The following is a 16,767-nucleotide window of genomic DNA, read 5'->3' as shown; positions in this document are numbered from 1 at the left end:
TCTCGTCTCTTAAACTATTTCAACCTGCTCCACTGTTACCACCCTTCAGCCCAAGGCTCCCAACACAAAGAAGAGCCACCGGTACCAGGCGATAAAGGAACAAAACACCAGATCACACACAGACACAAAAGCATGTTTCTTAGAAGCTCAGGCAAAAATTTCCACCGACAGGTGTTAGATACGGGAACAAACCAGATGATCCATTAATGTTTTAGGACCCTGTTTTGCGTAAGACGTGAATATTTATAACAAATCATCAAACCATGCAAGTTTCTCACTCCACGAACCACGAACCTGCCTGCGAGCCAGCCGCGTCTCAGGTGTTCACAGCCCAGTTTTGTTATAGTTTTATGATTACATGACACTCCTCACAATTAGTCAAGGGATACAAGACAGAATTCCTAAAAACAACTGCAGGATGCAGCTTTACGATTAATTAAGGCTACACAGAAAACAGAACACATGCTGCTGATTAAAGACACACTACAGCAGAGTAGTTTCCCCTTCATGCGAACAGAGGTAGAGAAAAGATCTTTTTTCCTATTATTCAATTTCCTGAGACACTATGCTTGTGTGCATTACATCTACAACACACAGTATAAGTATAATGCATTCTGCTGCTCAAATGTGTGTGTTGCTGGGCTACAACTGACCTCCAATCACAGCTCAGTAACTGCGACTATATGTACGGCAGTGTCTCCTGATTTGACTCACAAAAAGTAGCCCAATCATCATAGAAGTAGTCCAATGTTAAATTTTCATTTAGGATTTTTTGTTGTTGACAGTTACTCAGTAACAATGATGACACTTTTTTTTACAGAGTCTTTTGGATAATGTAACATTAAATATTAAAAATCTTCAATTATATATGCAGCTTTGACAAGTCTTTGATCACAGAGCTATGAGGAGTAATAACTGAATAGGAAAATAAGTTTCAACCTGGTTGCAATAAACTGAAATGACATTTGGTTTTGATGGCCACTGCCTGTAATATTTAGCCGCCTAATTAAATAAAAAGTAGCCAAATCTGGCAACGCTGCACAACATGCCTGTCGAGCTTTGGATTTCACAGTTCAGATTGAGAATTGTGAATTATGCTTACGTAAGAGCTACACTGGCGTATTAAAAGTTTCAAGTATCAAAAGTTTGGATGGTAGTGTCTTTTTTTGCAACACCAAGAGCCAAAGTGCAAAGACCTTTACACACCGGGGTGTTTTTTCATGTGATTCATTCGCACATCAGTTTATTTTTTCCGAGTTTTTGTCGAGTACTTCGACACAGAATATGAATAAGTTATTTTTTTTCATAACAAGGTTGAACATTCTGAGCTCTCTCACCTCGTGTTAAGGCATCAACTAGTCACATTGTGCGAAGCAGACGTCACGTCACAATGTCACGGCAATGGCTGACTTGTTGATCACTTGTGTAGTAGACAGTCTCCTGGTTAACTGCTGCAGCCTATAGTCAATAGCTTTTCTACTACTGGACTACCACCTAACACCTACTGGACCAACATTAACATACCAAGTTTACAATGTATCCAAATCATGGTAAATTATATACAGGTCTGAAAGCCTGACAAGCCCAAGATAATGGTATAATTTGAAGGAGGGTTTTGTGTAACCTAAATATAGCCTTACTGTTGCCTACAAATGAATAATGGACCTCAATCTGTCCCACAGACATCCTAAAATATGTCCAGAACCATCCATAGGCGAGCTTCAGCTCCTATATGACGCAGTGGAACTCTCCTTCTCCTTCTCTACTTTTAGTCAGGTTCACTATGTCCTGATTTCAACCTTCGTTCAAAATCTTTGGGGAGTTTATAAACTATACATTTTTGTAAAGTTTAGAGTGTGACAAACCCCAAAACCAATGTTTCCCCTTTTTTTTCGAAGTCTCTGTGGTGGCCATCGTGGACTTTCAAAATGGCGACCATCCATGACCTGTTTTTAGCTGGATCCCTCATGATTAATCAAGTGGGTCCTGAGTTTAGTAGTTAATTGTAATTTTTTTTTCAAGCCAAAGAAACACATAGGACCATTTCCAATACATTAAAAATAGAATTTTTGTAAAATGGGTCATAACCTGCCTCTTCTTTTTGTCAAGTGAGGAGGAGGAGGGCAATGTCATCATCATTTTTTCTGAATAATGAGCTTGTGCCAATCTGTTCCAACCTGATACTGAACAAGCGTAGCAACTGTCGCAAAGTCTAATCACTGCCGGTATAAATAGTTTTAATGCACAATATTTGCAGGTGAGTATTTTGCATCTTTATTTTAATTATTTGTCACGTCCCCGGCATGTAAAGGCCTTAAAGGCATAATGCACCCAAAAATGAAAATTCAGCCATTATCTACTCACCCTCATGCTGAGGGAGGCTCAGGTGAAGTTTTAGAGTCCTCACATCACTTGCAGAGATCCCAGGGGAGAGGGGGTAGCAACACAACTCCACCTAATGCAGGCTTATGGCGCCCCAGATTCAAACGTCCAAAAAACACATAATTGAAACCACAAAGTATCTCCATACTGCTCGTCTGTAGTGATCCAAGTGTCCTGAAGCCCCGACATAAAAAGTTGTTTGGAAAAACGTCATTTGAACTCTGTTTTTAGCCTCATTGCAGCCTGTAGCTCTAACTGCCTCTCTGTGGACCATGCTCACGTGTGTGCGCTTGCACGAGAGGGCTTCAGGACACTTGGATCACTACGGACGAGCAGTATGGAGATATTTTGTGGTTTCAATTATGTGTTTTTTGGACGTTTTAATCTGTGGCGCCCAGCCTCCATTAGGTGGAATTGTGCTGCTACCCACTCTCCCCTTGGATCTCCACAAGGGATGTGAGGACTCTAAAACTTCACCTGAGCCTCCCTTGGCATATGGGTGAGTAGATAATGGCTGAATTTTCATTTTTGGGTGTACTATCGTTTTAAGGAATGTATTTAATTTTATTCTATTTTCCTGCTTTAAAGTAAGCTGCAAACGTCGCTTACTACCAACAGAAGTGACTAACTACATAATTTTGATGGGTTTCAGGTTAGATAACCCTAAAAATACCTGCTTAGACCTGGAACATACTATGTGGAAGCCAATGAGCTAGGACTGTACATTAGAATTTTCAGTACTGACAGACTCTGTCCTGCTCCTTATTTGGTTTGGGGAAGATGACAATCGATCTAAAATAACTCTGTGTATTGTCATGGTGATCAAAGAAAAGACCATCTGACCAGTACTTCTAACAGTGTAAAGTCTAACGCAGTGATCAAAATTGTGCTGAAATGTATATGGAGCTTTTTGCAACATGTAAAATCAGTTTCTTTCTAATAAATGCCTGAATACTTCACTGAGTTTTGGGACCAATCTGGGGAAATCTACTGAGCCTGATCACACACAAAAGGTGAGGACAGGAAAAGGAGGAGGACCGGTTGGGAGGATGATGGGGGAGGGGCTCGAGAGGGGGGTAGCCCAGCTCTGGAGATCCTTACGGTTGCCATGGTAACCCGCCAAAACCGTCAGCAGAGGCGGCGGGGTTACGTTACCTTCAGGGGAACAGCAGGGGCAGAAGGAGAGAGGTCTTCGGCGTGGCATCCCCACAAAGGGCTCAACTTCCACAAGACAGAGGGGGGGGGAGAGCATGAGGGAGTGACGTAGACGGCGCATGGGTGGGCGAGAGAGAGAGAGCGGTGGAGATAATGTGGGAGAAACGTAACAGAGAGAGAGAAAGAGCAGAGGACACAGAGCGTGGGTGGAGAGGGGGCGAGGTGGGGAAAGAGGGGTGTGATGAGGGAGAAAGAAAATTGAGGAGAAAATCAAAAGAGGGCAGGAGCACTGTGATAGGGAGAAGACAAATCACCTAGAGAGAGGAGGTGGGAGAGATCAGCTGTGTGGTGTGAGGGATGAAAAAAGGGATAAAAATAGGAAACGGAAACAAGAGAAGACAGAAAAACTTGGAGGGGAAATAATCCCTCTGTTTGATCTTTCATCTGTGGTTCCTCAGATAATCTTCAGTTAGGCATCAGCACCCTGTGACGGTTATGAAATGGGACTAGCCTACACATATGGCCAGTGTTCATCACAGCACACATAATGATTTAATCCCATTATTAAAGTCATTACTGATCATCACGAGATCCATCTCCTTCACAGACACAGATAATTGCTTCTGCTTTAAAGATATTTCACCCTCTCCTTGGAAACACTACTTGAATGTTTAGACCGCCTGGCTCAATTTGTTGCCAGCGTGGTGACTTTTGAAGTGTAGCTACTATTGAAGTGCAAATTAGGACAGTTTCTAATATGGACCTATTAAACTAAAATTCTCACAAAAGGTAGATCACAGCTAGTGTGTGCTACCCCAAAATTAAGGCTGCAGAATAAGTGCAAAGGGAGTGTATGTACAGATAACTGGGGGAAACAGATATTTGATATTGACACAGACATATGGGCCATTACATGACACATATGGGAGGCAGACAAAGTGTTCTCAGGCTGGTGGGTAAAGGAGCCAGGAGAGTGAGAATTACTACAAGGGACTATCACAGAGAGAAATATAAAAATCTGTGGGGGAAAAACTGCAGTTTAGAAAATCTATTTTGGACAGATTGGAGTCCTAATAAAATTTTTATGGCTCCGCCAAATCATGCAAATATAGCTGTGAAATGCATCGTTGGAACTTTACGCTCAGTAAATCCTTAATTGTATAATCATTAAAGTAGAAGATTAAAATTATAAGGAAAATAATATAACTTATCAGCTTCAGACGTATTGATCCTGGCTTTAGTTTTGGTGCCCCCTGCAGGACTCAAATATAACCACGCTGACAGAGCAGCTGTGCACCTTACAGTCAAAATACAACAATTTCCCATCACACCATCAAACATAGTACAGTAAGACAAAAAGGAATTCAGACACCATTTCCAGTCACAAAGATTCAAAGTGAGACACCAACTGTTTTAGCATTCACACACTGCATGGAAGGAGCTGAAGAAACGTCACGTCTCCGTGTAAGTACCCTGGTCAACCAGCTGAGTTAGAGGTATATTCATCTTTACGAGAAAACTCCACGCAATCTCCTGTCTGATGATTGACAACAACCAGCAGGACAAAACCAACAGAGAAGCGCAGGCCTTGCTCAAATATGTGTAAATGCACCTGTATTCCTCAATCCTGCTGCGGGATTTCACTAACACTGAAAAACTATAAAGCCTGCTGATTCCCAGCAGGCCTGACGAGGAATAGATGCATTCTACTCATATTCAGAAAGGCCACAGTCTACAGGATAACAACAGATACCACGAGACGTCTCACCCAGACACGGCCGACACGGTTACTATTGGTCAATCACAGCTTAGACACAGCAGCTACGGGTCAGTGGTTGCAACATTGCCTATTAGCACACACTACACACACACACACAAACTTGGGGAGTTATGCAACTGAGCAGGTATGAGAAAGTCAGGGGAGCCATTGCTGGGACTACAGGACAGGGCTACAGCAGCGCAGAGCTCCGAGGGGAAGCTAAGAGCCATGCCAGCAGTTTAGCATGAGTTAGTCCAGGGTAGGTTATACAATACTTTCACAGTGTTTGCATGTGTGTGAGGAGGGGGTTATGTGTTTGTAAATGTGAGCGCATTGCAACATGTGTCTCTTTTCTAAGTGCATGTTGGTACAGAAACAAAAAACAGCTGGGTGCTGTAGTTTTTAAAAAACATAACTACAAGAGGAGTAAATAGGATTTGTCGGGGACTATTTTCAGCTGTGGAATAATACATATGTGATGCACTAGTTTATGGCAGCAGGACAGAGTGTGTGTGCTTCATTCAAAATAAACTATAATGCTTGTATTGTGCAACAGTGCAGCTCAGTGACTAGGTTTCCATGCACACTAACATTCCACTTTTATTCCGAACATGACGATATTCTGAATTTGATACGGCATATTTTGTTTGGCAATTCTGAATTAGGCCTTTTTACAAATAAGATATAGGATATGTTGTTATTATCAGGTTTCAGGCGCATTCTTTGATATGTATACAACGCATTCAGAATATGTGTCTCAAATGGGGGGTTTTTTACTGCAGTTTGCAACACACGGCCTCTGGCCTTTTTACTGTCTGCTCTCTGTGTTGTACACAATCCAACTAGCCAACAGTTTGCAAGGCTGTGGGGGACAGATGCATGCCTAAAAAAAGCCCACATTTCCGTTCAGAAGAAGAAACACATCTACTTATAAACATTATAAAAGACTATGATATTAAGAGGTTTTTGGATATGCAATTAAATATTGCAACCCCGACCTTTCATAGAAGGTGGCTGAAGAAATGGAAGAGGGAGGCAATGTAGGCGTGGTCGAAGAAGTTCGCCACCAGTGGAGAACTCTGAAGGATCCTATTTTGATGCACAGAAGCAAAACAGCACGAGATGCTCCTGCTGCTCCACGTTTCCATATTTTGATGTGATAAACAGCATGTTAGGACACTTTTATCATGGCTGCATGTCAACAGGAAATTTAGCCACGTACACAGCTTAAAGGGAAAAAATTGTCTTTTTTGGAATAATGGCAGAAAAAAAAAAAATATTTTGTGCATTTAAACATAGTCATTGATGTGTTTTTAATAGGTTTTAGATAACAGTTGAGTTCTATGGCACAGAGGAATAAGTGCTAGTAGCATCAATATTGTTTATTTTTCTCTTTACATGGGATAACAAGAGATATTTTTTGCTGACAATATGAAAAATATAGAATATCAGCAACATTCAACTTCAAATCAGAATCCCAAAGTACCATCATGCTGCTACAACATGATTTTGGTTTACAATTTTTTGGGCTATTATGTGAGGCAATCTTTAAAGAGCATGTTCTATATGTAGTATGAAACTGCACAGTCATCAGTGTCATTGCATTATTTACTTTCATTTCATTGTGTTACTACTTATTTGTTGACTGTCCTGGAGTGGACCGCATATTTCTTTGAATGCAAGAATCTATTTTGCTGTTTTTTTATTATTTTATTTGTGACTCTGCAATATGTCTCTGTTTGCGTCTCTGCTGCAGTCTGTATTATACAGTCTGCGCACTGAGGAATGACAAATAAAAGTTACTTATTCATTCATGCATTCATCTTTCATGAGTTCATCGAGATCAAGGATGATCTTAAGAGGACAGCATGAGGCCAAGTGTCTTATCTCTGTTTGATGTAAAGAGTGTCTGAACTAGAAACCCCAGTGGGGGGGGGGGGGGGGGGGGGGTTACAGGAGCATAAAGTATTGCAATGAGGCTGAAAGCCAGCCAGCCATTCAGCCAGCCAGCCAGTCAGCCAATCAAGGTAGATATGAGGGGTACAAAGCTCAAGTCGTAAAAGAAAAAGGGGGGGAGGAGGACAGATTGGGTTAGCCATTAGGTTAGTTTAAAGCGACAGATTTGAAATACATACCGCCCAGATGCAAGTCCAGGATTTCACTGTAATTAGAATCTCCCCAATAGTCTACAATGACAGGGATATATTAGAGATAGGAGTTATTTCACACGGCCCCAAACTGGGCACACAAACACACACACAAAATTCTCCAACAACGGCAAGTCATGCATGTTCTTGCACATGGACACACGCATACACACCGCAGTGACACTCAGAACAAAGAGAGTCCGACAGTACTCACCACAGTGCAGAACGCAAGTCAGGTTGAGCAATGCTACATGGCATTTTCCAAAATAATAAGAGGCTGCAACATAGATTTGCTGTATTGCTGTTTACTGGCTCAGTCTGCTTAATATCACACAAAGCCTCTTGTAATGTGTCGAGGGCATTATTTTTTTGTATGGTGTACATTTAATTTGACAAATTGTAGCTGATTCAAACAGCGAGAAAAGCTCTAATATTCAATCCAATTGCACCAATGTTCGATGAGAATAATTTCTGATTTAATACTTAATTATTTCAGACTGAAAGAGTGGCTGAGTGTTAAGTGTGATCTTTAAGTACGACAGACAAAGTCACAAACAACTCTGGATTGCTGTTACCACAATAAAAAAAATATACATAATAGATAAAATCTCAACCAACGTCTGCATCAAGTCACTCAGCCACAGCAAACATTTGCGGAAAATATTCTAATAAAGAAGTTGTCAGCCTGCAAACCCAATTTATATTAGATTTCTTACATTTTGATTGCATTTACGAAAATGTGACGTGATCTGAGTCTTGATCAGAGTACAGAAACTCTCCTCATTGAGAGGCGGTGAAGGACAAAACACATCCAGAATGAGCAAACACAAATCTATGTCGGGGACACACATTCTCCCGGTCGCATGCAGCTCGGACTGACGATGGCGGACACGTTATGGACGGACAGAGACCGACAATGTTTAGAGATGGAGAACTGTTGCAGTGTGTCACCACAGATGGAGCCTACATAACAGTGTCACATGTCATTAATAAGGGGGAAAAAAAACATTGGTAGATCTAATACCTGATCTTCTTTTGTGCTGTTTGGGTAATGTATAAGTACCTTTATACAATCCTTTAAGAGAGTAGAGTAGTAAACAAGTTAAAACATACTCAAACAATTAACTGGAGACACAGCTGATGGGAAAAGTAAATAGTCATTTAGTTCGGTGAGAGAGCGGTCGGATTTACGTGCGTGCATTTGCATGATAAAAGCTTCTGTTGCCATCACCATTAAGTAAATTAGGATGGAACACTCTGTCAGCTCTGTAAAGGACAACCTCAGTGTCTTAATCGCATTCAAAACTCACATCACGTAGATAATGTGTTACTGCTACTGAGCGCTATCCATGCTTCACACTTATAAAACTGCACCAAATAATGAACTGCGCTGCCCGCTAACAAATAATGTATTCTTCATCTCGGAAATATATTGTCTGTGATAGTCCCTTGTCAAGACCAATTTGGCTTTATTACTTTGGAGAAACAAATACGTCTTTCTGCACACAAATCTACAGGCTGGAAAACGTTTCAGCAAGACTGTATAAGTGTAATTTTAATACAATTGAAATGATCGCGGAGGGACAGCTTTTCTGAGGTAATGCATCGTCTTGGTTACATCATCCTAATTATCGATATTATTATTATTCCCTTTAGTGCTCTAGAGAAGTCTGAACTGATATATAAAGATAAAACATGGCCTCGCGGAGCCAGCGCTAACACAAAAACAAGCTTTAATTGCCTTACATACAGTAAATCACTTGTAAAATGTTAATAATAAGAGAGTTAAATGTGTTATGAAACTTACAACACCCCTCAGTTCATTTAATGTGGGCATTCGTCTATCTGCAGTAGCATTACCGATACACCACGACGCGGGAGATGGCCAGATTCATCTAAGAAACAAATGTCTGACGGTGTAGGTGACGAGTCTTTACCTGCTTCTCCTCTCAAAGCTTTCTCCACAGCTACGCCCCTTTCCTCCAGCTGCCTCTGCTTTTCCTCCACCTGCTCCAACTGTCTCTGGATGATCTGAACAAACAAGCAGGTTAGAGTTATTAATGAAATGCACAAATACATAAACACAGTTACATCGCAGACAAGTTATGTCACATGGGTGCACAAAATAACAACATCTCCCACTAATTACGGCTGATTTGTGTCACAGGTTTCTGAGGGACGTGGCTGCAGAGGTTACCTCTAACACTCAACTGATGCAACAGTTTACCCTCATTAAAAATAAATGGCTGGAGGCACAGCGGGAGCACCGCTAATTGGAAGTGTATTGATGTCTACAAGTACGTGAGGCTGTTCTGACAGGCAAATATTATTTCATGAATTTTAACAAAAACTATTAATATTTCATAGTTCTCAGCTTTTTGGCCATCGCCACACTCTCACTGGTTATTGGCAGTGAAGGGGGGGGAATTATAGAGGGGATGCAGCCTCTTAGGATGTCTGAGAGGAGCATTCAGCCTCAACACCCGTATTAAACTCAGTCGTTCCCATTTACAAATACAGCTCTGGGCAGCCAAGGTGTTCAGCCTTTTGACACAAAACATTTTAAAGTGAAATCACTTCCCAATGGAGAGGACTCAATCTTAATCACCAGTTGAGCGGAAAGTATCAAAGGAGGTGAAGGACCTGTCAATGAATAACTCTTTTGAAGGGCTCTGTAATTGGAGGCCAAGGCCACAGAGCCAGGTGAAACAGCACGTACAAAATTTCATTACCACAACTTTTACCTACTTTGAAACTACTAATGCTATGAGAAAAAAGTAAACCAGTGTTGAAGGGCACCTATTATGTTTATTTTCACATTCATATTTGTATTTTAGTTGTTTTTTTAACCAGAACATGTTTATATGCTTTGATGTTCAACTCTTTATTTTCTTCATACTGTCTGTGCTGGAACAACTTCACCCTCTGTCTGAAACCCTCTGGTTTAGCACCTGTTTCTTTAAGCCCCCTCTCCCGAAAAAACAAAACAAACAAACAAAAAATATTTCTGCTCTGATTGGTCAGCCTTTCTGGGTCTTCAGTATCTATGCTCTTTGCATTCCTGCACTATTATTTGCAGCCAGGGGAAGACTGTAACAGATTATAGCAGCATTTTTACCACAAAAAAAATCACCAATAACACACATGTAGCAGCGTACTTTCAGCTGGAGAATGACTGTTAACAGAGTACAACAACATTTTCTACTGTGAAAAATCATAAATAAAAGCTTCTAAACACAACTAGATATGTTCCAACAGTAATGTGATCCAAATTCAGGGAAAAATTAACAATACCAACAACCATTATTATTTTTTACCTGACATTAGCATGTAGCTACATGTAGCAATGTACTTGTGGCAAGGGAATGACTGTAACAGAGTACAGCGATACTTTCTACAGTGAAAAATCCCAAATGAAAGCTACTAAACCCAACCTGACATGTTGCAGCAATAATATGATCAGAAATTAGGGAAAAATTAACATTTGCAACCAAGATTACATTTTTTTCCCTGACATTAGCATGTAGCTACATGTAGCAGCATACTTGCGGCTGGGGACTGTTAATAGAGTACAGTGGCACTTTCTACCATAAAAAAACAAAAACAAAAAACAAATCTTTAAAACATGACTATACATATTCCAGCAGTAATATGATCCAAAATCAGGGAAAAATTAACAACCAAGATCACATTTTTTCCTCAACATTTGCATGTAGCTACATGTAGCAGCGTAGGCTAATGTAAACACTTGCAGTGACGTGCCTGGAGCAGATAACCATATAAAGAAATCCATCACGATCTGATGTTAACATGTAAGTTAAGTAGGAAAACAGTTGGAAAGAGAATTCAGAACGGTCTGAAGCCTGAGGTTTTTGCTCACAATGATCACTTTTACATGTTTACGTCATTATTTTAAACTTTCACCACATCTAATATGAACACCCAACATTGTAACATAACATATATAACAGAAAATGAATTAAGCATAATTGGTCCCCTTCGATATCAAGGACATATTCTTTTTTTTTTTTTTTATTTAAACCCTTAAAGTACCATAGCCACTGTACAAAAAATCCTTTCATGTTTTCGTTTAATTCAGTAATTTAAATGCTGACTTATTGCACTTATTCAGTGTCATCTTCACAAGTACTACTGGCTTTTATCTGCCAGGAATACTAAGTGGGCAATAATTGAAGATAATTTCTTTGAATGGCCCGTGTAAACCAGTTCAAACTACTTCAAATGGGTTTTGCATGTCTTCAAAAGCCTGACTGGCAAATTGAGCCCACAGAGCCCCCTCTGGTGAAATGGAGAATTGCCTTTTGTATCCAATGTTAGTGGTGTGTGATATACAATAGATACAAGAGAAGTGATCCGGTTTAATGATATTTGAAATGATTATGATTGTGTAAGATTTCATTTATTGGTTTGATTTAGGTAAAGTGATGTATGGGTGGAACGATCAAATGAGCAGAAACAGCTAAATTTAAGCCCCCCCCCCGGACTTTAACTTCCTCTGTCAGTGCTCAACTTTATCAGTGCAACACAGAAAGAGGAGCTAAACAAGAAGCACAGTTTGGGTTCTGCAAATAGCCACTAAAAGGAAGCAAAATTTAGGCCAGCTAACCACGGCTCCGGGAGCAGAGACTTTAGCTGTGGCTTAGTGCTGAGTCAGTGGACTGGAAGCCTGACTGCAGAGTTACAACATCAATCACAGTGGATTTCCAAACCGAAGGATGAATCTGGCCGCACTCCAAGAAGGCTGAGTCACATTAGAGTGACCATATGGTTTGTGAAAAAAACAAATAAATAAAACAGTGACAACAATACTAATGTAGCCTTCCTCTTGTACAACACCAACACTACTGGCATACACGTAACCCAGTTAATTTTTTTGCATGATGTTAATAATGGTTTGATGGAAAACACCCTCGTCTGACTGAAAGCTGTTCAGCACACAAACATCATAAGTAAACCAACACATGCATTAAACCTACTTTCAATGTCAAAACAAGACTAAGAGCCTGACTGTTTGAAAGCTATTCAGCACCCAAACATCATGTTTAAACCAACATATGCATTAAACCTACTTTCAACGTCAAAACAAGACTAAGAGCCTGCAGTCATGCTGGCAGCTCTCTGAGGCTGTACTTAGGCACAGTGATACTTTGAGCTTAATGCTTACGTCAACATGCTAATGTGCTCACAATGACAACTTGCATGTATGTTTATTAAGTTCAATGTAAAGGCAGTGATTGACATGACTGATAGCTACTTTAGAGACTCCTTGGCTCTGATTGGTTATTTTCTTTCACATACACACACTGCACACTACAAGGAGGCAGGGGAATATGATTTTTTTTCATGTTCCAGCAGTAATCTAAAATCGAGAATAAACTAGAAAAGCACTCAGAGAGCGCTGACCTCCGCGAAGCAGCTCGGATTCCCTGCCATTTTATCATTTTATCCACTTCGCTTCAATCGATCACCACCAAAATCTGTTCCTTGTCCCATTATCAACCTTTCCTGAAAATTTAATCAAAATCCGTTCAGAACTTTTTGAGTTATTTTGCAGACAAACAAACAGACAAACAGACCAACGCCGGCGAAAACATAATCTCCTTGGCGGAGGTAATAATCAACATCATCAACAGAGATTACATATTTCCCTGACATTAGCATGTACCTACATGTAGCAGCGTACGTGCAGCTGGGGAATGACTGTAACAGAGTACAGTGGCACTTTCTTCCGTGGGAAAAACCATAAATAAAATCTTTTAAAACACAACTTCACATGTTCCAGCAGTAATTTTATCCAAAATCAGGGAAAAACTGAGATTAGCATGTAGCTACATGTAGCAGCATAGACGTCTCTTTGACAGTTTGACCACAGTCCACGCGCAGTGATTGACATGACTGATAGCTGTGTTAGAGACTCCTTGGCTCTGATTGGTTATTTTCTTTCACGTGCACACACTATACACTATGAGGAGGAAGGGGAATATGATTTTTTTCAAAGATTATCGGTCTGATGTGCTTTTGTGTGGCCGATGTCAAGTATTCTGTCATAAACCAAAGTATTAGACAAACTGAAATTTTGTCCCAACAATGGTCCTTCATCCAGACGATGATTTGAGGTTTTGTTTTGTTCTACTTCCTTTACTTATCTTTATCTTTTTTTTGGTGTGGTTGTTACAGAGGGATAAGTGGACAACAATGCCACTTCGGAAATAATTATTGGTAACAATCTAAAATATCGTTTTGTTTTTGTTTTTGAGTTTATAAAGTGAGAGATGATGATGTTGATGATGATCAGATATGAATATACAGATGCTGAGTTTGTACGTTTCTGTGATGTGTGTTACTATAAGTCTTTTTTTTTGTATTGTTTTCTTTTCTTTGTTGTTGTTTTTGTTTGTGTTTTGTTAAGATTGTATGTCTTAGTTTTTAAAATCTTATAAAAAAAATAGTTCATCCAGAGGATAATATGAATCTCTGTGCTGAGTTTCATGGCTTTCACTCAAAACTACAAACGTCCACCTCACAATTGCGATGGAGGAGAGGTCAGAGGATCACCAAAGGTCAGTTACCTGAGCTCTGTGCAGTCTCTTGAGTTCCTCCTGCTTGGCTTGTCGTCGTGCTGCTTTCTGGACCCTCCGTGTCAGCTTGGCATTCAGCTCCTCCTCTGTGTAGGTTTTCTGGGGTAATAACAAAAAAACATGGGTCAGAGAGGTCTCACCCACAAGCAGCTAATTTGTGGAGTTGACTCCATGGGGCCCTGGCCCTTTAGAAAAAATGAACAGGAGAGGAGGGGGAAACTGATTAGGTCTTGTAGAAGGTGAAGGACAACACTGACTAGCACAATGTAATCTATCTTGGGATACTTCAAACTTTACTACACAGCATCTACAGAGTAAACACTATCTACAGGCTTTTTAAGCCTTTAAACTGCAATCTGAAGGTGTGTTAACATGAAATAATAAACGTCACTGAAGCTCTCACATTTATAATCCTTCACATTATGAAAACTTATAATTATAGGCATTAATACAGTGTGTGAATAAGCAGGGGTGTTTCCCCTTTTAGCTGACTTGTGAGGACATAAAAAGCTGGCATGAGTCAGGAGCAAGAGAGAACAGCACTGAAGGAAAACGTCAAAGTTATCCCAGCATCCAGACTGGGGTAAAAACAGTGCCACAGTGACAGATAGGCAGGTTAATATCAAACCAGATCCTCAGAGAGGAACCGACCCTGATATCAAGAGATGCAGAGGTGTCATTGTGACCAGAAAAGTGCGATTGGAAAAAGTCGCGTTTTAACAGAGTGGAGATCCAGCAGTGAGTGAGCGCGCGCTGCGGCCCCGCCTTGTCACATGCATCCAGAGAGGACAGTTAGTTTGAGGCCAGATGTAAATGAGGTGTTATGACAGCAAACTGGCACATGCGCTGAGGGTGGGGGGGGTGGGGGGCAGGGGTGGTGGTGGTGGGGGTAATCAATGGGAATGTATGTAATACTACCTTTGTGGCGTACGATCTCTTGAACGCCAGTGCGTGAGGGACATAAACAGACTTGGGGAAAAAAAAAAAAACAGGGAGGGAACAAACATGATACAGATGATGTGATTAAATGGGTTAATGATTATGTTAAAATTGGTCAAAATAAAACAAAACAAGGTCATAATTTAGCTGGTACAGTCAAAAACAGGCAATGTTAATATCCCACACCGACACAAAAATGGCAAGGTGCAGCGACATCTGATACGTCTATGTTAATCAGAAATTAGTCAACGACAAATCACATTGTAGGACAACCATCTCACGTCATAAAGCAGTAACACAGGTCTGTTATTTTTAACATTATGTCTACGAGAATATATCTAATACACTCACAGATCTGGGAAACTATAAACACCACAACAGTCACTAGAGACTATTCTACTTGATTCCCGGAGGCTCTGATTGAATTACGCAAGGCCTGGCAGGCATGACACAGCGCTGACCTCCCATTACTGGAGCCGCACAAAGTTCAAATTCAGATCGATATTACTGAAGAATAACAAAATGTCAAATCTTCATAGATGTCGTCGAAATGAAGAAAACAAAGAGCTTTATTTAAATGCTTTTACAGCGGTTAATGAATTCATGCCTCTGGCCCTGAACTCGACTGCGTCTATCTAAACCACCAAAAACACACACACACAGACTGAGCAGCAGCGGAGACAATCGTTTCTGAATTTCAAGCCAACATAATGAATGCAAATGGATTCAAATAAAAGGACTCATATGATGGAAATGTGAATATTGTGTGCTGAATTCCTGCACAGTCCTAATGTGCCACCTGCATATGTAATGAATCCAGGCTTTTGAATTCACTCATTTAGTAATTTTGTTGGCTAATTATAGTGGCGTGCATATGACATGTCACATTGTGGTGCTGAAGACCTTGGAAATGTGTTTTTAAATCATGATTTGGTTGTATGAACTGCTCTGGGATCACCCGAAGGCACAAATGCAAACATTTGCAAATCTAACATCACTTAAAAAGAGATGAATAAAGTATTTAATGTTAATTTGAGGTGAGTCTGAAAGCCAGTTGCAAGCTTTGTGGACTTAACATTAGTAGAAATTTACATATATTACGTTTACCAATTTCCAAACCTATGTTTAGATGAAATTCAAAATCATTTGACCCCCTGCTGCACAATACCTCCTCATCGTCTTTCTTCTTTTCTCGATCAACCTCTTTCTCCCGCTCCCTTTCTTTATGCCTTTCTTTCACCCTCTTTCTCTCCTTTAACTCCCTCCTTCTCTCCTTCTCCAGTTTCACCTCCTTAATCGCTTCTTTCTGCATGCCTGATACTAGGTCAAAGATGTCCATGTGCTGCTGCTGCTGTGAAGTGGAAGAAATTATTTAAAGGAAAGTGCTTTTTTAAAAGACAGTTAAACTGAAATGGATGCTATAGATTTGACGCATAGCCTTTGCTAAGCCTTTCCGCAGATTACCTTTCATTCACTCGGGTCTGGAGAGGCTAAACAGGCATATCTGCGAGGGATACACACGCTTGTGTTGTTGTGCTTTACACTTAACAGGATGAACGCATCACCTGAGAGTCACCTGTATTTGCTTCCAATTTTTAAAAACTGGAAAAAAATCAGGGTGCACTGAATGATTTCGCCCAAATTATCCACCAAAATTAGCTTTGGAATTAAACCTGAGCCAATATCATATAATAGAGCATCAAGTTTAAGAACTTCCGAGGCCAGTCCGGCTCTGGTCTGCGCTCATTGTCAGCAGACTAAAATGTCTTCTCCAAAATGAGCTCAG

General features: G+C 40.4%; 1 protein-coding gene and 1 long non-coding RNA gene across 38 annotated transcripts in view; one reads left to right on the top strand and one right to left on the bottom strand.

Annotated features, from left to right (window-relative positions):
- The window catches only part of mical3a (microtubule associated monooxygenase, calponin and LIM domain containing 3a), a 116,073-nt gene that overhangs the window by 6,451 nt on the left and 92,855 nt on the right, over positions 1-16,767 (bottom strand). For 25 of the 36 annotated variants that reach the window (XM_078168059.1, XM_078168062.1, XM_078168086.1 and 22 more), the window contains 5 exons: positions 14,961-15,011; positions 14,034-14,141; positions 9,381-9,474; positions 8,468-8,518; positions 7,432-7,482 (listed from right to left, as the gene is read on the bottom strand). In XM_078168059.1, the coding sequence (XP_078024185.1) occupies positions 7,432-7,482; positions 8,468-8,518; positions 9,381-9,474; positions 14,034-14,141; positions 14,961-15,011 (355 nt within the window). Of the gene's footprint in view, positions 1-3,537; positions 3,604-7,431; positions 7,483-8,467; positions 8,519-9,380; positions 9,475-14,033; positions 14,142-14,960; positions 15,012-16,149; positions 16,327-16,767 lie in introns of all 36 variants that reach the window. The other 11 variants (XM_078168072.1, XM_078168079.1, XM_078168093.1 and 8 more) reach the window with 9 other exon arrangements.
- On the top strand, positions 5,428-10,870 carry LOC117253747 (uncharacterized). 2 transcript variants are annotated; one of them, XR_004501424.2, is made up of 3 exons: positions 5,428-5,555; positions 9,399-9,490; positions 9,611-10,870. It is a non-coding gene; the product is annotated as an uncharacterized LOC117253747 (long non-coding RNA). The 2 variants fall into 2 exon arrangements; XR_013491631.1 differs by having other exon boundaries at positions 5,443-5,555; positions 9,295-9,490.

This window comes from Epinephelus lanceolatus, chromosome 5, assembly GCF_041903045.1.
Source record: "Epinephelus lanceolatus isolate andai-2023 chromosome 5, ASM4190304v1, whole genome shotgun sequence".
Classification (NCBI taxonomy): Eukaryota; Metazoa; Chordata; class Actinopteri; order Perciformes; family Serranidae; genus Epinephelus; species Epinephelus lanceolatus.
This window is presented reverse-complemented; position numbering and strand designations above follow the sequence as displayed.